This window comes from Psittacula echo (genome assembly GCF_963264785.1).
Source record: "Psittacula echo genome assembly, chromosome: 3".
Lineage (NCBI taxonomy): Eukaryota > Metazoa > Chordata > Aves > Psittaciformes > Psittacidae > Psittacula > Psittacula echo.
In genome coordinates, this window is record NC_137736.1 from 22,155,520 (window position 1) to 22,174,535 (window position 19,016).

The following is a 19,016-nucleotide window of genomic DNA, read 5'->3' on the forward strand; positions in this document are numbered from 1 at the left end:
CCCCACAACTTTGTTTTGCTTTCTTGCTTCCAATTCTGACTCATCTTAGCACCATACTATGAGGCTTATGAGCTAGTCTATGCTATTTTTCTGTCCTGAGGTTAGCGCTGTCCTAAAATAACAACTGCAAGGTTTGGCTACCATAAGGGGTGTCTGCTGTGAGGAATTACATACTAATCATCTGTTCCAGGCTATGGCATCTTCTTCAAGTTTAAGTTGGATTAACTTTGGATTTCTTCCCATCTGCCAAGTTCTGCTTTTTAACTCATCTTCAGATACAGTCCACAGATACAGTCCCTTCAGACACAACAGGTTTTACCTGAGTCTTCCTTTTCTTTACAAAAACCAGCATGCCATTGAACAAATCTCTCAGCATTGTTTTTAGCCTTCAGATGACATTAGAGAGCATCAGCAATCTACTGGGCTGCAGATGACAGCAACATGTGTAAGCAGTGGAGTTCTGAAAAACTTACTTGCATTCAAAAAAAAAAAATAAAATAAAGTCTTTCAGTGCTTCTATACACAAAGCAAAATATCCAAGTGTAAATTGGGCACAGCTATCCAGTGCTGTCTGTGTATCGTTATCAGTCAGCATTACAACAATAAAAGTAATAATAATAAAAGTCAGTCTTAGGCAATCAATCCCAAGCAAGAATTTTTTTGTACTAAAGAATATTGCTGTCTCTCTTACAATAGCTACAAGACTTGAGAGCAAGGAGAATAACAGAAGACATCAATTCTCACAGCAGTTAAGTATATAAAATATTTACTAGTCAGGGACTGAGACAGGAAAGATAAAGCTACAAAGCAGGGTCTAGACATATAATCTTTATTGCAGCTCCATTGTCTCTTTTTTCACCTAATCAGCGAACAGGCATGAAAAGAAGAGCCCTGCTTAGAACCTGAACCTAATTTCCAACCTTACAACTAAAGTAGTCCTCTGTCTGATCGAGATGTCCTAGCTCTGCCTCATGCAAGCAAAAGTTTCAAGTCTCTGAAAGTCTGCCTTGTGAGTAAGGGTTACTAAGTTTTTATTGAGCAGAAACTGGAACAGGTGACATCAGCACAGTTACTTATTAACTTACAGTGTAAAGGAAAATCATAAAAACGAACATGAGAACACTGCCACAATAACAACAGTATTAGAATCAACTGTCTCACACATGGTAAAGCAAAACCAAATCCCACATTTCAAATGAAGTACAGAGTGGTCTATCTCAGCTGCAGATAACATTCATTCCTGTTTCACTTTTCTGAAGCTGAGCAGTGTTCTTTTATTCTCTACCTGAGCTTAAAGGCTTTTCTTTCCTAAAAGCCTTTGTGTAGGAAGACTGATCCCACACAAACTCCAGCACACAAGCCTGATAGCATTGGCCTCACACAGGGGTGCAGGCCCTTCCTCTTCCAAGGCCGCCTTCCAGCTGGACACCAGGAAAAGGCCACAGCGAGGCCGAAGCCCCCCGTGACAAACTGCTTTGTGGGGGACATCAAAGGGCAAACGAGGAACCCCCGGAGCTCCGCAGAGAGAACAGGGGAGGGAGCCTCTGAGGGGCCACGGGGAGGGTGCCACAGAGGAGAGCAGGGAGCAGATGCCCCAGTTGCAGGGGACAGGTGCATGGGACGCGGGAACACACAGGGGCCTGCGGCCACCCCGAGGGCCGAAGCGAGCCTGTGTGGGGCCGAAACGGGCAAGGGAGCTGACCCTCCCCACCACCCGTACCTGGGGCCGCCTCCATCGCGGCGTTACCGGTTTCCAGGCAACCAGCCCCGAGGCGCCCAGAGAGGCAGCTCGGCGGGCCTGGCGCGGAGGGGTGCGCGCATGCGTAGGTCCGTGGGTCCGGCAGGCGGGGATCGGCACCGGTTACCCCAGAGGAGCTGAGGGGGCAGGCGCGGTTCCGACTCCGCCGTGCATTAGGGGGGTGGTTGGTTTGCTTGTTTGTTGTTTTTAAGTAACAACTCTTTTGGGCACAGTTGCGGTCATTTCAAAACTCAGCTGGAAAATCAGACGAATTCCCTGAACTTATTGCCCACACGACGGAGCCAGTGTCCCGCGCTGCGGTCGGCTACGGCGGTATTTCCCCAGGCGGCAGAGCTCGGTGTCAGTATCTCCACATACACCTGTGTGCACATTACATACATGCATACATACATACATACATACATATATATATATATATATAAACAGTTTCTGAAGTTGGCAGCTGGTATTTGCCTGGCTTTGCGGCTAAGCGTACAGGTGCCGCTAGAGGCGGGCGGGCACTGAGGGGCCGCGGAGGGAGGGGACTGCAGCCGGCGGCAGCGCCCGGCCATGGGACAGGTGCCACGGGAAGGGGAGGGCCTGTGGGCGCGGCGGGGTGGCTTGGCGCGACGGCCCCGGGCGGGCGGAGGAGGCCGCGGCATGTCCCCGTGCGGGCGCTGCTGGTGGGTGCTGCTGCTGGCCTGGCTGCCTGCCGGTGAGTGGGACCAGAGTGGCGGCGGGGGCACGGCACCTTCCGGGGACCCACCCGCCCCGGGGCATCCCTGTGGCACCGAGGACCGGAAGGCGCCCTCGGGTTTTGCCCGGGGTTAACGTGGTGGGGAGCAGTGGCGGCCCCGCGGTGAGGGGAAGGGGCGGCCTGGTCCGGGCGGTCGTTGTTTCCCTCATGGTGACCTACGCCGTCGGGCGGAGGAGCGGGGTTCTCCCGAGCTCAGTACAAAAGCCCTCCGGAGCGGAGTTTCGTTACCCCAGAGGTGCGGCTACCTGCTGTCCTAGGAGGAAGTGGCCGCCTGCTTCCTGGCAGCCTCCGGTGTCGCTTTGTGTGCGGCGAGCGTGGTTTGGATCTGAGCACAAGAGGCAGACACGGAGGAGTTCCCCTCTGGCTTGTCACAAGCCCGCACCTCAACCTCTATGGGCATCTGGTGTGGCTGCAGTGCTGCTGTACCTGCTAGGTACATGTATGGAGAACAGGAGTTCACCTTCGTGTCCACAGGCGGCCTTCGGCAAGCAGAGTCTTTTCTGGCAAGCTTTGCAGGTTGCCCAACAGCTTCTGATCTCCTGTAGGAAATAAAATGGTCGTTTTGCTTCTTGGATGCCTGGGTCTTTGCTGGTGATTTAGATTTAAAACTAAAAGTTAACTTTAAAACCAAAACCAACATTGAGTTTTTCACAGAGAACCAGTAAAAGAAGCAAAGAAATACATAGGTGTGCTTGTTGATTGTCTTGCCTGACAGCTGTGTTCCTCATGATGTTCTGGCTAAAATTTGGCTTCACTGGCTCTGAAGGTTAGTGTCTTCAATGCAAAGACATAGGCCTGAGATAGCTGTAACTTTCAAGGTTGGTGGTGTCCAGGTTTGCTCTTTCCAGCCAGGATAGCAGCATGTGGTGAAGTAATGCAGTCCAAATTTAGAAACCAGCCTTAATGCCACAACTTTTCGGTTTTCTTGGAGGAGGTTGGTATGAAACGTCAGATGTGCATTGACATCAGGCTATCCTCCAGTGGGAACGGTAGGTTTTTAACCTCTTTAGAAAATAAGAAACTTAATCTTTCAACTCTCTCTCTTTTTCAGAACAGGTTTCTGTAAGTGATTTTGAGTATTTTATTTTTGCTGGAAGGATGCTGCTGTAGGAAACCCATGGATAACCTGTTATGTTTACATGAGCATCAACAGGTCAGATAGAATTCATATGGAAATTAATTTTACTGACAAGGAGATCAAGGTTTTGCCAACCTTGAGAGTTTGATTTTGGATTGACTTCTTGTGGTTTCCCACAGTAAGATCCTGTGGGTCAGCTATTTCACAATGAAAGCTGAAACAAGATCTGTTGAAGCACAGTGCTCTTAAATAAAAGCAACTGTAAACTGTAAACACCCATTACTAGTATGGAACTTTGCTACAGCATTGTAAAAACTGGAGATCCTTTGGGGTTTTAGAGGTTTGCATGGCTGCTAGTACTTCTGTGTATAAGTGTGTATATTTTATTTCTCAGAAAAGCCTTGAACTCAGAGTTTACCCTGGTCCTCTCTGTTTGTGTGGTATTTTTAAGGCAAATGAGTTCACTCTGCCTGTGCTTTTGAGTTGGCTGACCAGCTGCCCATTTCAAACCAAAACCTGAGCAAGTACTGCATTCACAACATTCTACTGCAGATTTACTTGTGGCATCAGTGTTGCATCTCTGCAGCATGTTTTCCACCAGGTGGAAACTGAGTGAGCTCGTATTTGCCTGGAATGTACTGCAGAGGTGCCGCCTAAGAGGACACTGAAAGAATGATGCTTGCAGTTGCAATCCAGAGGTTATTACATACTTCCTTGTTCTCTTGCTCTCATCCTGAAACATGGAATAGGGAAAATCTTTGAATAGCAACAAAAAAACAAGTGTTGGTTCATGGAGACCCTTTCAGTTGGTACCTTCCAAGCATCTCCGTTTCCTTCCCTCCTTTCCCGATGCTGTGTTCCCCAGTTAAGAAGCAACTAGCATAGCACTGCAACCCCTCACTGTTCTCCTGGGTATATTCCAGAGAGGGCATCACACATTTGCTCCGCACTGTTTGTATTCCCTTATCAAAGGCAACCTGTGATAACTTCGCTATTGTTAACAACAAGCACAACTTACTGTATTATCAAAGTTTAAATAAGATAGAGGTGTCTCTGAGTGTGGCTAAAATAAAGCATAGCTTAGAAGAAACTTTGTATAACTTTCTTCAGTGGTTGCAGCTGCTTGGATGTGTGCTGTTCTGAGCTAGTAGAAAACAGATTAAGTTTAACTGATGTTACAGCCCAAAAGTTGTATTGTCTTATTCGTGGTCACATTCTGATGACTGTCTTAGCAAGACCGTGATAAAATTAATTTGATGTTTTTATGAAGGGATGGCACTGCAGAACTTTTCTGGTTAGGATGACAAGCCAAGGCAATCCCATCCTCTGTGCTTCTGGGCCCAATGAATGATCTTCCTCAGCTTGGAGGGACACTCTTCCTCCTGCAGAAGTGTCCTCCTGCAGAAGGAGAACACAGGTTCATGTGCTACATACTGGCTGCTAATAGTTGCTTTGGAGAAAATAACTTAGTTCGTAAGGCAGGGCAATGCAGCTGGCTCAAGCTGCCTTCTGTCAGGGAAACAGGGGACTCACATTCTAACCAGGATTTATAACTCTGGATGGCTTCACCAGAGAGACTGATGAGGTCCATAGCTGCAAGTTCTGGATGAGGCTGAGAGAGATATACTTTGATTATTGGTCTGGTACAGTGAAAACTGTGATGTAAGGTCTGTTCTTGCTGGCTGACTGCCTTCTGTGTTCTCATTTGCAGGTTGCCTCTCCCTCCTGGTGACAGTCCAGGATGCTGAGCGTTATACCACCTTATTTGCCACTGTCATTCTCAAGTGTGACTATAGCACCTCAGCTCAGCTGCAGGATGTGGTGGTGACCTGGCGCTTCAAATCCTTCTGCAAGGACCCCATCTTTGACTACTACTCAGCCTGTAAGTGTTAGGTTTGTCCTCCAAGGAGTACCGCTACAAATGGACAGGAAGGGAAAGGTAGACTTCCTGGATAATACAGGCTTTTGACCTCTTCCTGCCCACAAACCAGGTCAGGTGGTGGTATTTCCCTGCGCTCCAAGAAAAAATGTCTGTTGTGATTTCCTTTGCAATGTTAAGGCTTTCTGATATGATGTAGAAATCCCAGCCAGAGCAGCTCATTTGTCCTTGTCATCAATTCAGATGGCAGAGAGTTTCAGCCATGTTGGACACATGTCAGTCTTGCCAGCTCCCTCATGCTTTAGCATGTTTCAAAGCAAGGGTCCTGCAACAAGTGGACTTCATGATTTCGTGGGGGACCCCATGGTTGGAGCTAGATGCCAGTGACCAGATGTTACTGCTTTTAGAAAGTATAAGAAATATGTGCATTTTGGAGGGCAGAAAGACTTCTAAATCATAACATTTAGTATTGGTGGCAGCATATTTTATGTGCAGACATTCTGGTGCGTGCAGCCTTAATTCAGGAGGTTTTAAGATGGTTCTTAAAAAAAAGTATGCAGACTGTATCCTGGGGTGTGTCAAACACCATATAACCAGACGGTCAAAAGAGGTTATGATCTCACTATATTTAACATTAGTGTGTCCTCACCTTGAGTATTGTGTGCAGTTCTGGGCTCCACAGTTTAAGAAGAATGTTAAGATACTTGAATGCAACCAGAGGATGGCAACAAAGCTGGTGAAAGGGCTGGAAAGCATGTCCTGTGAGGAGCAGCTGAGGACTTCAGGTTTGTCTAGTTCAGACAAAAGGAGTCTGAGGGGCAACCTTATTTCTCTTTGCAGCTTCCTGGGCAGAGAAAGTGGAGAGGGAGGTGCTGAGCTCTTCTCCCTGGTATCCGGTGATAGGATATATGGAAATGGTTCAAAGCTGTGTCAGGGGAGGTTCAGGCTTGACATTAGAAAATATTCCTTTGGCTTCCTAGAGAGGTGGTCAATGTCCCAAGCCTGTCACTTTTTAAAAGGCTTTTGGACAATGCCCTTAATAAATGCTTTAACTTTTGATCAGCCCTGAAGTGGTCAAGCAGTCGGACTTAGATGACCATTGTAGGTCCCTTCCAACTGAAGTATTCTATTTTTTTATAAACCCTGCTGTCTGTTTAAGCTGGCCAACTTAGTGCATTAATTAGTGCATTAATTGCACACTTAAGAATGAGCTCAGAGTGGGGAGCCTGGACTTGTTTGGTGTCTTGGTGCCCAAACTCTCCTTTATGCAGTCTGGATGGTCTGGGTAGTGCTCTACAGCCTAGTCCGCAAGCAGGTGGGTCCCTGGCTTTGCTGATCCCAGGATAATGTGAGTACTTTGGGCCCAGGCTTAAGCTAGTAGCCTCCAGCAGGGATAGAAAGCATGAAGGTCACAGTGTTTGCTTAGCTGGGTCTGTTCTTCATGATCCGTTCAAGATACAGCAATGGAGGAGCCTTTGACAAGCTTTGTCTTCTCTTTTCATTTCAAGCCCTTTACAGACAGTGCTGACTGTATCAGTTGTCTCCACAAATCTCAGCTCCCAAATACCTGGAATTTCAATGTTAGTTTATATTGTGAGTCTGCCATAGGAGTATTGCACAGAAAATGCCTCTGGTCCTCCATTAATTCTGTTAGGTGTCTCTACACATAATCCTCAGCTGGAGTCACATGATGGATTTTTTTCTGTCTTTATGAGCTCCATAACATCTAATGGGATACAGCAGGGAAAGGGAGACAATCCCTACAGCAGTTCATGTATGTCTGGAGATTTTGTTTGGTAAATAATCACACTTTTGTTTTAGTTCCAGTACTCCTGGGAGTCTTACGACTTTTTTTCCTTGCAGTTTATCTTCATACTGGGAGCTGCCCTCCAGCTTTACCACCATTAGCTTCTTTCTACTGTTGTTCTTTCAGTTGTGAGTAAAGGAGGCATCTCCTCTGCAGCTCCTGTATTCTCAAAATCTGTCATTCCAGTGGCTGTACCTCTCTCTGCTTTTGAGTACTTCAAAGCAACTTTGCTGGTCTGAAACCATGCTTGCTTTTACTAAACCAAAGCAAATGCGCATATGCATTCAAAAGTTTCTCTACTGCTCACAAGGGGATAGAAATTGGTCCTTTGAAATAACTTTTGGCATCTTGATGTGTGTTTGTAGCATACCAGGCTGGTTTAAATCTTCACCAGGACCCATCTACCGACTGCAATGACAGTCAGCGAAAGGTGCGCATCGTCATCCAGAAATATGGGCAGAAGGAACCTGTGCTGGGTGTTGACTATCAGCAACGAAAGATCACCATTCAGAACCGTAAGTGACTTCACCTCCAGGCAGGCAGCAAACTCAGTAACTATCCAGTATCTGGGCCTATTAAGTGAAGAGAAGCATAATCAGGGCTGATGTCATCTGTAGCTTACATATCCTGTGAGGTGGCAGTGGAATAAGCTGTGAAGGGCTGGCCTGAGGGTATTGGAAGCACTACAAGCTAAGGCTGAGCTGAGGATCCCTGAGCATTTTGCTGAAGAACACAGAAGTAAGCTAAGGAGCCCAAAGGCTAGAAAACAGTTACTTCTTTTATGAAGTACTGCATAATTGTCCAGGTGTATTATATGCCCTGGGCTGTCCCTGGAACAATAGCTGTTACTGCTGCCAGAAGAGTTACTGGGATGGCTGGCCTAAGAGAGACAGTGATTTGTGTTCCAAAACCTAGGGCTAGCAGTTGGCAGCAGCCAGTTATCTTAACATCCATCATCCAGCAGCATGCTGGTTATGTCACTCCATGGAGAACTAGTCCCGCTTCTAAGTAGTGTTTGCCTTCCAGCAACACAAATCAAAAAGGGACTAGCAGTTAATGCTGTTTACAGGAGTTCTTAAGGGGCTCAAGTGGGATTGTTTGAAGGTGATGCCTATGCTTGGGAAGAGGGGAGATGCAGTACTATATGTCAGCTGCAGGCAGAAAGCCCTCTTAGAGTGGGGCCTGAAAGTAGTGTCTGTCAGTACCAAACACCCCACTGATCTCTCAGTCCCTCTCCCACAGGGGCAGACCTTGTCATCAGTGAGGTCATGTGGTGGGACCATGGCGTGTACTACTGCACTGTGGAAGCACCAGGAGATACCTCAGGTGATATGGACAAAGAAGTTAAGCTGATTGTTCTCCGTAAGTGCCTGTGGTTTTTTGTATTTTATTTTATTAGGTGGTAGATATTTCCTATTCTCTTCCTCCCCATCCCAAGATGTCTCCAGCAGAGGAGAGGTGCTCAATAATTTGCTATGCCCAGGTACATCAGCGTCCTCTTTCTCCCTCTGTTTTTCCCACAGACTGGCTCACAGTAATCCTCATCGTTCTCGGTGGCCTTCTCCTCCTTCTGCTGATTGGAGTATGCTGGTGCCAGTGCTGCCCCCAGTATTGCTGCTGCCACATCCCGTGTGTCTGCTGCCCTACCCGGTGCTGCTGTAATGAGGAAGGTGAGGTTCAAGCAGACGTGTGTCCATTCACAGCTTCTGTCAAGACAAAAGCTTGACTGGGATCTTGCTGAGGTCCACTTTCTCCCTCCAGTTCAGTGCCATACAGACTGAGATTTTTCTTTGGCAATGTGACCACTATGACCAGCTTATCTGAGTTTAGAGGAGGGCAGCTAGGATACATGGAGCCCATCTTGCTACTTTGTGTCCTACTTTAAGAAGTTGCTCCTCACTCACACCTTCCTTCCAACTTCTCTCATGTCATCCAGGGCACCATCAGCTCCCTTGTACGAGTAGCTCAGGACTTTTCTTCCCTGTCTTGTGGTTCATATGCCTGTGCATGTGAGGAGGGCAAGCAAATGCCGTGGTATTACTCTCCAAACCGGCCTAACCTGCAGGTGTGTTGCTCTGAGAGGACTTTACGTGAAAAGTTAAATTTTCTATTTGCATGCTATTTCAGAGCTGCTGCTTCCACAAGAAAAAGGTTTTGTTTGGTTTTATTTGGGGAAGGAAGTGAGGAGAAAGAAAGGAGAAGGATGGTCTCTCATGGTGGTCAACCATGCAAATGCATTCTGAGAGTCAAGAGAAACTTTCTTGTGTGTCATTTTTAGCAGTAATAAAGATTCTGCAGCGAGACTGTGTTCTCTTAATAAGGCTACCATTTTAATTTTGGCTGCTAAGGTCATAGAACCTCTGTGTTCCTGTAACTGACACTTGGCAGCAACACAAAGCAGACTAGCCCCTCTGCAGCTTACACAAACTGACAGCAACAAATTGCAAAAAATACATTTATTTATCACTGGAATCACCAGGTTCTTCGCCAGATGCTACAGGAAGGGGATTTATGAACAAGGAGCTCTGTTTCTGATTTCCTTTTACCTGCAAAAGAGCTAATTGCTGTACCTTGGGTGTTTATAAGTTGTGACAGGTTTAGATTTAAGCTTAATTTGCTTAGCCTTTGCAAAGAGCTAACAGAGCATCCCTCTTATTGCTAAAAACAAACCAAAACACTTTCTGGGGGCTCTGCAGCCTGTCGAGTGAAATGCGTAGTGTTGAGGAGGCTATGGAAATTTGACAGAAAAATCAGTCGCTATGAAGGGAGAGAGAAGTGATGGAGATGAAAGACATGTATCTCCAGACTTCTAGTTCTCATCGAAAAAGGGATTCAGAATATGTGCAAGCTCCTTTTTGGTGTTCTGTGCTGTAGGAGATAATAGTGTACTCCTTCTTCTGTAGGAGATAATAGTGTACTGCTTCTGTTGTCTTTCCTGTCTCCTGTCGAGGATAGGTAGGAGGGACTCTCATGCGGTTTCCTGCTCATGAGTAAAGTACAGACAAGTCCAGTCTCCTTGACTGACTGCTGGATTCTTTGGCTGTAATTTTTATTCCAGCTGCCTGCCATCTTTATCTGGTTTGCAAGGGATCTTTGTGCCTGCTCCCCTCCTGTAGTGCACCTTCACTTCATCCTGCTTTTGACTTAGTTTTTTGTAAGTCATCCAAGAAAGATTGATACAGGGGGTACCTTAAAAAACAGTCCTGAGGAATAACGGTTCCATACAGCTGAAGAGAAGGCAGAAATCCTAAAGAAAGTCTCATGAGTTACACTGCGAGCCAGGTATGGGTGATTTCTTCCCAATTATTGGCCACTAGAGGGTAGCCTGGATCTGCTGAACAGTCATTGATGCCATCGAGGCAATATAATTCTGGGTGGTTTAAGTCAGGTCATTAACTAACATGATTTTGGGCCTAGCAATAAAACAAGTGCATTGTTTGGGTAATTCGGAATTGGTGTGCAGAAATACTAAACATTTCCCGTGGAAAGCTCACCAGGGTAAATGACCAGGGTATGACCTCCCTCTGTTCTATTAGTTTCTTTTCTACTGTGGACTTCTTCCACTAATGAATTGATGCAAAATAGGGTATACTTGCACCTGGGTCTGACTAGGTTGGAAAACATTGATTTTTTTTTTTTTAATATAATTGGATAAATGGTCCGGCAGCTGTAAAGTCTGTCAAAGGTGAAGAACAACCTCTCTCAGCAGGGAGTAAGCGGAGGGAACAACATGACATTCTGTCACAGTCTTACAGCAGTAGGTAGGTATAGGTATCAATCTATCAGTTTTGGAATTTGGGTGAATCTGACTTTCCACAGATAAATATGTGCACTTTAAAAAAGAGATCTGAACTTTACTTCCGTTTTTCAGGTAGGGACCAGAGTATGTATTGGTTCAAACTGTATCTGTGGAAGGAAGAAAGGATGAAGGTAGTGAAGGAGGTCTGAGGGTAATACTGCACTTGTCCAGCTGTAAGAAGGGATCAGAGAATTACAGGGACAGGGTGACTTTGGTTGTAGTGATTGTCTTCATACCCTAAGGAGGGGAACCCTAAAGTAGATTTGCCCACAGTTGCTGAGCCTTTCACTTGTTGGGCTAAGACTGTGGTCAGCAGGTTCTCAAGCTGATAACTGGAGGAACAGGACAGAAAGGGATAAGGCCTTTTCCTTCTTTTTATCCTTTTTCATTTTCCTCTTTCTCTCTTCCTCTAAGTTTGAAACCAAAACTGGAGGGAAATCCCATGGGAAAGAAAAAAACAACAATACAAATTTGACATAAAATGCTTGAAAGCTGCTACTTCAGGCCACACAGCTTTGAAGAAAAATCAAAGTATTAAGATTAAACCACCCGAAATTTCCAGCTTTGCAATTCACTCTGGTTGGAGCCAGGCTGGAGAGAGAAGGGGATTTTGGAGTGGAGAATGAAGTGGAGCTGCATGAACAGTGGGGAAAGGGAAGGATGTGTTGATTGCATGGTTGGTCGCTGTTTTGCTACAAGAGGTGCTCTGTATTCAGTGAAACGGCTAAAAGAGAACGTTTTAAATAACTGGAGTGCTACCTGCAATGAAGAGCGCAGTCTCAAAGAGCGTGTAGGCTAAATGCTGCCTGCTGCAGTTGAACCCAAGGGACAGAATTAACTGGAGCTTAGCTATAGCCTGGTTTCTCAAGGAAGCAAGGCTTATGCAGTCAACCTGTCTGTCTATCCCCTATGTCTTTCCTTCCAATAGCTTTTAATTTCATCAGTCAGATTTCTCAAAGGGATAAAAGTCTCAAAGGCAATTACACTTCTATCTGTCTGCTGAACTGAATAGCCAGGAATGTTCGGTTCCTGCCTGACCAGAGAAGACACTGCAGTAAAAGCCTGCCACTTCTAAAACTCCAGAGAAGGCATATAAAAGAAATCTTGCAAAAGCCCAAAAGCTCTGTTGCAGAAAACCTTCACCCAGTAATGACAGACAAACGATGTAGAGTCAGGCTTTGCAAGGTCTGGGACTTGCAGAATTTACTTGCTCAGAAACTTAAGTTTTGATTGTCCGTACTAGAAGTAAGTTTCTGTAAGATGTTTTTAGGTATTCCCAGAAAAGAAGCAGCAATGAGTGAAGACAGGGATGGTGAGGTTGTCTGTAGAGGAGGTGAGATGGAAATGCTGCAAAAAGCGAAGTGGAATTGGAGCCTGACCCCACGAGTAGGGATCTGCAGTTAGCATTAGTGGGCAATCTGAGGGAGACAAATTTCCACTGACTTTGCTCGTTTGGCACACTGGCCATTGATGTTGAGAACAGGAAATTCAGTTTGTTCACCAGTTTGACCATACTTTCATAATTCTAGCAGTCATGCTGAGGTAAACTACAGAGGGAGACAAGAGTGGTTGAAAGACTGAAAAGGGAGAAGCTGGACAGTGCATGTCTGAGTGCCCTATTTGCGGAACAGAGAAGAAATGATGGAGTATGGTGTGGAAAATATGATCCGGGCAGAGCCTACATGAAGGTGGCAAAAAAGATTGTGTTTAGCTTAAATCAGAGCCAAAAGGGGAAAGGACCAATGATGAGCTGAAAGAGTTTTAAGAGAGAGAAAACTATAGCCTTGCTGTATGAAACATTATTTCCTGCCTTTCCACAACTGTACTCATAATGACAAGGCAGGTGGAAGTCTTGCCTTTGGTTATGTGCTGCATACTTAATCATAGTGCCATTTGTTCCCAGTTGCTGGAACTGTACCCTGAATGTCAGGTAGTAACCCTTTTTTTCTGTTCTAGGTATCTTTCTGAAGCTGTACAACTTTGCATTGTCATTCCCTGTACTCTACCTTTGTGGGGTGGAAAGAGCTTTTCATTGTGTGAATTTCCTGTATCTGATCACATCCAAAGGCTACAGTCTTCATGCAAAATGGTGTGTGATCTGCAAGCTGTGCTCTCTGGACAGCTACTGTAAGCTTTCTTCTTCATTTACAGCACTAGAACGGTACCGGATCATGAAGCAGGCTCAGGCACTTGCACCTTGGATATCACCCAACATGTTCTACAGAGGTGGCGACAGGAACTCACAACTTTCCTCTTACCAGCTGAACCCTCTACTGCAACGAGGTGAGACCGTGGGTGTCATTTCAGAGGCAAATTGGAGTGAGAAACAGCTAACTTTTTGGGGAGGTTCAGCAGTGAAGCTTTAGTCTATGTATTACAAGAGAAAGATGTTCCTAACATGACTGCGTGTCCTAGCACGACAGCTTTGCTACATCTGAGTGTACTATAGACTTGCCTGGGTGAATAAATATGGTCTAAGTCATCTTAAGTGTCTTGCTAGGCTCCGTGCTTGGTGAAGTAATTTAATGCTAACTAAAGTGTATCTGTGCTACACCCTAGTGACTGCAGGGTAAATATACCCAGCTTATCTTGCTTCATGTGGTAGAGAAGGGTACTGTTTCTTTGTTCTGCTGTACTGGTCACGGTCAACTCCTTATAGCCAAAATTGACATGACAAGTGAGGTGCAGTTTGTTTGAGTTCTTATCAAATGTCTAGTCTTCAAATGATTAAGGGCAAACTGCCTTCTGTGCAATAGATGCAGCCAGCATGCAGCAAAAAATTAAGAACTCTTTAATAAGCCAGGCAGAATTTTCCAGTTGTTCTGCCCCAAAATCACCATAGAGGTATTAGTGTATTTGTAAGTTTAATGGAGGATGGAAGATGGAGTCTCTGAAGTCCCAGAGAAATAAGTAATAAAATAACTTATTACCAATAATATTATTTAATCACCTAAGGAAAATATGAGAATTTAACATAATAACTTCTCAAATAAATGTGACTTATTTTTCATCTGAAATTAAGCTTTTGATCACGATACAGCAGTCACAGATTTACTTTGTGTCTGATGAGTCTTAACTGTTGTTTGAAGAAATAGTTTGCAAGCATCTTAAATATTAGATTCAAGATGTCTGAGTATATACTTTTTTAGCCCACTAATTAATTATACAGTTACCATTTTTCCTAGTTTGGGCACCAGTTTTTCTGAAGGAGATCTGGTGACTGAGCTACCATGATTTAAGACAGAATACAGAGTCTTCTTAAGGAAATCCATGCTGGCAGAAAATGGGCAAGTACATTCCTCGGGCAGTTTCTTAGCCCGTGTTTTCAACAGGCCTTGAATCTCCTGTGCTTAAGTTTCCCTTAAATCTGTTTCAAGTCAGCTTTTTACAGATGTTGGCTGGAAGAGACCTCTATGGTCATCTGAGCCTACCTCTTGCTCAGATCAGGACTATCACCAACCTGTCACATTAGCTGTGGCTTTGTCCAGACGAGGACAGGTGTGCTGTATGACTCATTTCTTACTTTTGCTGCCTAAGAGACAGATCATGCTGCAGCTTACTAGTACTATTCTTTGCACCTTACCTTGTGTGATCTGGATGTGCTGGTTGTAGTGCCTGAAACTCGTGCAGCTCTTGCATTGAGGAGGAGCAAGAGAAGAGAGGCTCAAAAGGGACTCAGCCAGGATCATTAGTATAGTTTCCCCTTGACTTTCTGTGTGCTTCTGTGCTTTTATCCTTAGATGTGTCTCTGCAGAACAGTCTTCCACTGGTGCAGCCACAAGCTCAGCTTTCTGCTAACAAGGGTGTTTTGGACTATCTGGAGTCTGAAATCCAAAACCTTAACATGTCACAGCTCCAGCCACCCTCCCACCAGCGGCAGGCTGTGCAGCCCAGCCTGCTGTCCTCCCTGGGCTCTGAGATCATGCCTCTCACAGATCGTATCTCCATCCATGGGAGCAGCAACTCTTCACGGCCACAGAGAGCTGCCCGCACCCTCAGAACTTGGGACTATGCAGCAGAGGACAAGAGGGAAAACCGGAGGTGGCCCTTGCCTTCCAGTGGGGATTCTCATTCCAGCTACAGCCGGGAGCCCTGGGACAGGCAGCGAGATGACCATCCTCAGAGGCAGAGGACAGATGGCTACAATGGCAGGCCCCTCCACTCCAGACGGGATGCGTCACCCCCACGCCAGGCTGACAGGGGCAGGGGCAGCAGCAGCAGCTGCAGTTTCTATCCGGAGGAGGCCAAGGAGCGCTCTGGCCATCATCATGGTGGGAGGCAGGAGCCCACAGGAAGGCGAGACTACCAGCACCACACCAGCAGAAGCAATAGCTCAGGTCAGCGGCGGCACAGCTACTCTCCCCCCTCTCGCCAAGGGTCATGGAGCTCCTCAGAAGAGCAAGTTCATCTCCCAGTGACAAACGGCAGACGGCGATCCCGGTCTCGGGAACGGCCAGAAGATAAACCCCCCAGTTACCGCTCCTTAGAAATCATCCCAGGTCAGGACAAGAAGCACAAAGGCAGTGCAGGGCCACGCTCGGTGAGTCAGCTGCCTTTTCACTTTCTCATCTAAGGGAAGAGATGGGTTTTGGGGAGTAAAAGTGAATGTTACTTTCTGCAGCCTGTTGGCTTTTCAAACAGAGGGTAAGGAGCACTGGGTACCCTGCGCAGCTTGCCTATGAAGAGATGTGTTGCATGGCTATCGTGTGTTCAGGGGCAAAGTAAGCAGTCAAAGCAGGTCCCTCATCACATCCCACACTGTGTGACATGTTATACACTCTCACTCCTGTCCCCACCTACAGTCACTTGGGGCTGTATGTATGCGTTGGTGTTAGAATAGCTGTTCTGGCACTGTCAGGGAGAGAAAGCGCTTCCAAGTAGGCAGCAATACTGAGTATCCTCTGCAACCCTCTCTGATGTTGGTTTACTTCTGATGTCTTTTAATATGTGCATGATTCTCCTATTATCTCCTATATCTCCAATATTTAATTTCTATAGTATGTTGGTGATATTTCTAAGACGGTTCATATGGGAAAGTGTCCAGGTAAGATGCCTGAAGCTACATGATACAGGCTTTAAGATCATGAGAGACTGTAGTGGTGAGAAATATGCCATCCTCCAAGCCAGGTGGAGGAGGATGGCTCCTGAGAACTGCGCATGAATTACATGGGCAGTGAACAGCTATTTTTCACAGCTCATATTGTCAGTTTACACTGGAACTAGATTTCAGGTAGCAACCTAAGTGTGAGAAGCTTCATATCCAATTGCTAGTCTCTAAGTTAGACAGTGTATTCCACCTTTAAAACTTAAAGGGTTTAAAATGAAAAAATGTTAAGTGTCCCTTATCACATATATGCAGAATTTTACTAGGTGAGAGTCTTCTCAGAAGGCTGTATTTTGCACATTACCATTTTCCCTTCTGAGTTTTGGAAGGAATTGCAGTTCTAGTCCCAGCTAGGATGTGTATGGATGTGAATGGGTTTGTTATGGTGATCAGAGCAGGTAGAAAAACATAATACTTCCATTCATCCTTCCTTGATCTTGAACCTTTTCTTTTCTCTTGCAGGACAGAGGAAGTTCCCACAGTGGAAGAAGCATAGTCATTTAATGCCAGTACTGAAAGAATTAAGATTCTCACCAGGCTCCTCTTAGATCCTTCTACTCTGTAGGTTGGGGTGCTGCTCTTGATTGAACAGACAACCAGCAAGAAACCCCAAAAAACAGATAAAGCAGCTTCCCCTCAGACTTACAGTTCCAAAGGATCTTCGTCTAGTGCCCAGGAAAGCAAAACATAACCCATTTTTGTTCTTGCTGTGATTTGGAAACTTAGGTTTGCAATGGGCTATGGTCTGTTGGAAACAGCAGGTATTTTTCAGTAAATGGTACATCCCCAGTCTTTAAAAAGAGATACCAGTTGTCTTTGTTAGGTGCCCTGACACTGCAAGGAGCCCACTCCATAGAATGCTGGTCCTTTGCACACTGGTTACTGGAGAAGAGCTACAATGATTAGAATTATGAATATAATAATTTAGGTTGGAAGAGGCCTCCAAAGGTCACCTGATCCAGTCCCCTGGGAGTTTGGTGTAGGAAGGCACAGCATCTGCTTTGTGAGGTGCTCTGTTGTGCTTCAGAATATGTAATGTTTGGTGCTTCTGCTGGGCTGCTCAGCATAGTTGGGGCAGTTTCTTCCTTTTCTCTCCCAAACACAAGGATCACCGAGTTGGAAGGATGTTTGACAGGGCTCACTAGCATGTCTGCAAATTACCAGCTTATCTGCCTTACACTGACTGAAACAACCTGCCCTACATTAAGTTTACACCTTAGGGCCTTAAAAGACATTTATTCTAGCCTTTAACCCAGGCTTGAATTTATTTGTAAACTTAAAGGGCTAAATTGACCAAGGTTTGGCCATCTCTGCGGAAGCTGGGCTTGCTCAGTGCTGACTACTGTCCCTCACACTATGGACCAGAATGTCCTTCAACTCTAGGAAGCATGGCTTTGGTGCCTAAGCCATGTACTCTTCCATGCATTTTATATTCTCCCTTTGCTCTCTGTGCCATGTATCATATACATGGGGTGGTATAAAGGGCTCTGAAAATGTTTTACAGTCACCTTTTTTATTAATATCCTTGATCCTTACCCTGACACTTTAACCAGCTCCACATATGTTGTGCATCTGATGTGTAGCTAGATTGCAGGGATTTCTCACCTCTCACCTCGCCAATAGAACAGAGAATTTCTTTATACTCTAAGACCAGTTGTGAAGGAGAAGAACTTGCCATTTATCCTTGATGTGTTTCATCCACTGTTTTCATTTAAAATGTGCTGGAAAAGGAGAGGTTCTCTGACTGCTGGCTGCTTCCACAGGAAACTGGTTTGCCAAAGGCACTTCTTAGGATTCAAGAGACTCAACTGTTGTCAGGGAGCTTTTGGAGTATCTTGTGCATCATTTTGTAACCCAGAGGCACTAGAGATTGGCCATTATCAATGACTCATTTCCTAGCTTATCTCCCAGCCAGTGCCACATGGGACACTTGCTGCTATTTGGTCTTTAATGTCCTAATTACTGATGTGCTTATACTTTCCCCTGGAAGACTGACGGGGAGAGGCTTTCATTTTGCGCACTTCCTTCTTTTCTTTTCTTTGGGCAGTGATGGGAAGCATCATGCTTGGAGCAAATGCTCCTACCTGAATGCTCTGATGCAGTTACTGGTTGATCAAAGGCCACTACAAAGAGTGCTCATTTTCCTACAGTTTCTTGGCTGACAGTGCTTATATCTAATTGTGTGTATGGAAGTAAAACAGGAGGACCCACTAGCTTCTCTGGTTGACTTTGTTTCAGAACGAAAGGCCTACTTTTGAAGACAGAGGGGCTGTTCACCAGCAGTTGATGGCTAGCACAAATAAAAATGAGTGGAAACTCCAAAGTTTGAATTCAAGAAAGGAAGGCTGTATTAAGTGTAGTCCTTGTCTCCATTAAACCCAAACTATGAATAATGTGACTGACCCATGAGTTACATCTGAAATACATGGAATTAAGTGTGTTCTCCAAACTTGCAAAGCCAGTATCACTCTAGAATCTGGTTCTCAGCCACTGGCTGTCAATCATTTTTATTCTTATTTAATGGCATGCTGAGGACTTTATGCACCCTGTCTTCCATGATGTGCTAGTATTTTTATTAGTTAGGAGGAGTTTATGGCAGTGGGATGACAGAAAATAATATGGACTCCTTCTCCCAAAACTAGCATTCTGTTCTGACTTTAGCATTGCCCTGTGGCAATTTTTACCAGATGCCCGGGCCCTGCAGATTCTACCTTTGGAAGCTAAATTGGTGGTTTGGAATTTGACTCTCTCCTTATGCTTCCAATAGGTCCATATAGCATGCAGAACAACTTCCTGTCATCTCAGCCCATTCCAAACATCCAGGTTTCAGGGAAGGGCTGTCCCTCTCTCCGTC

General features: G+C 45.4%; 2 protein-coding genes across 2 annotated transcripts in view; one reads left to right on the top strand and one right to left on the bottom strand.

Annotated features, from left to right (window-relative positions):
- Positions 1–2,400, bottom strand: part of CFAP44 (cilia and flagella associated protein 44) — a gene marked incomplete at both ends in the record, with an annotated part of 48,067 nt that extends 45,667 nt beyond the window's left edge. Inside the window, 2 exons of the mRNA XM_080613498.1 lie at positions 1,721–1,875; positions 2,213–2,400. Of these exons, the coding sequence (XP_080469624.1) occupies positions 1,721–1,875; positions 2,213–2,400 (343 nt within the window). The remainder of the gene's footprint in view (positions 1–1,720; positions 1,876–2,212) is intronic.
- On the top strand, positions 2,399–16,666 carry ILDR1 (immunoglobulin like domain containing receptor 1; the record flags this gene model as incomplete). The annotated part of the gene is made up of 8 exons (XM_080612976.1): positions 2,399–2,453; positions 5,285–5,455; positions 7,625–7,774; positions 8,502–8,621; positions 8,783–8,929; positions 13,210–13,341; positions 14,799–15,598; positions 16,625–16,666. 8 exons carry the CDS (start codon positions 2,399–2,401, stop codon positions 16,664–16,666), a joined length of 1,617 nt encoding a protein of 538 aa, XP_080469102.1.
- Between the last annotated feature and the right edge of the window lie 2,350 nt (positions 16,667–19,016).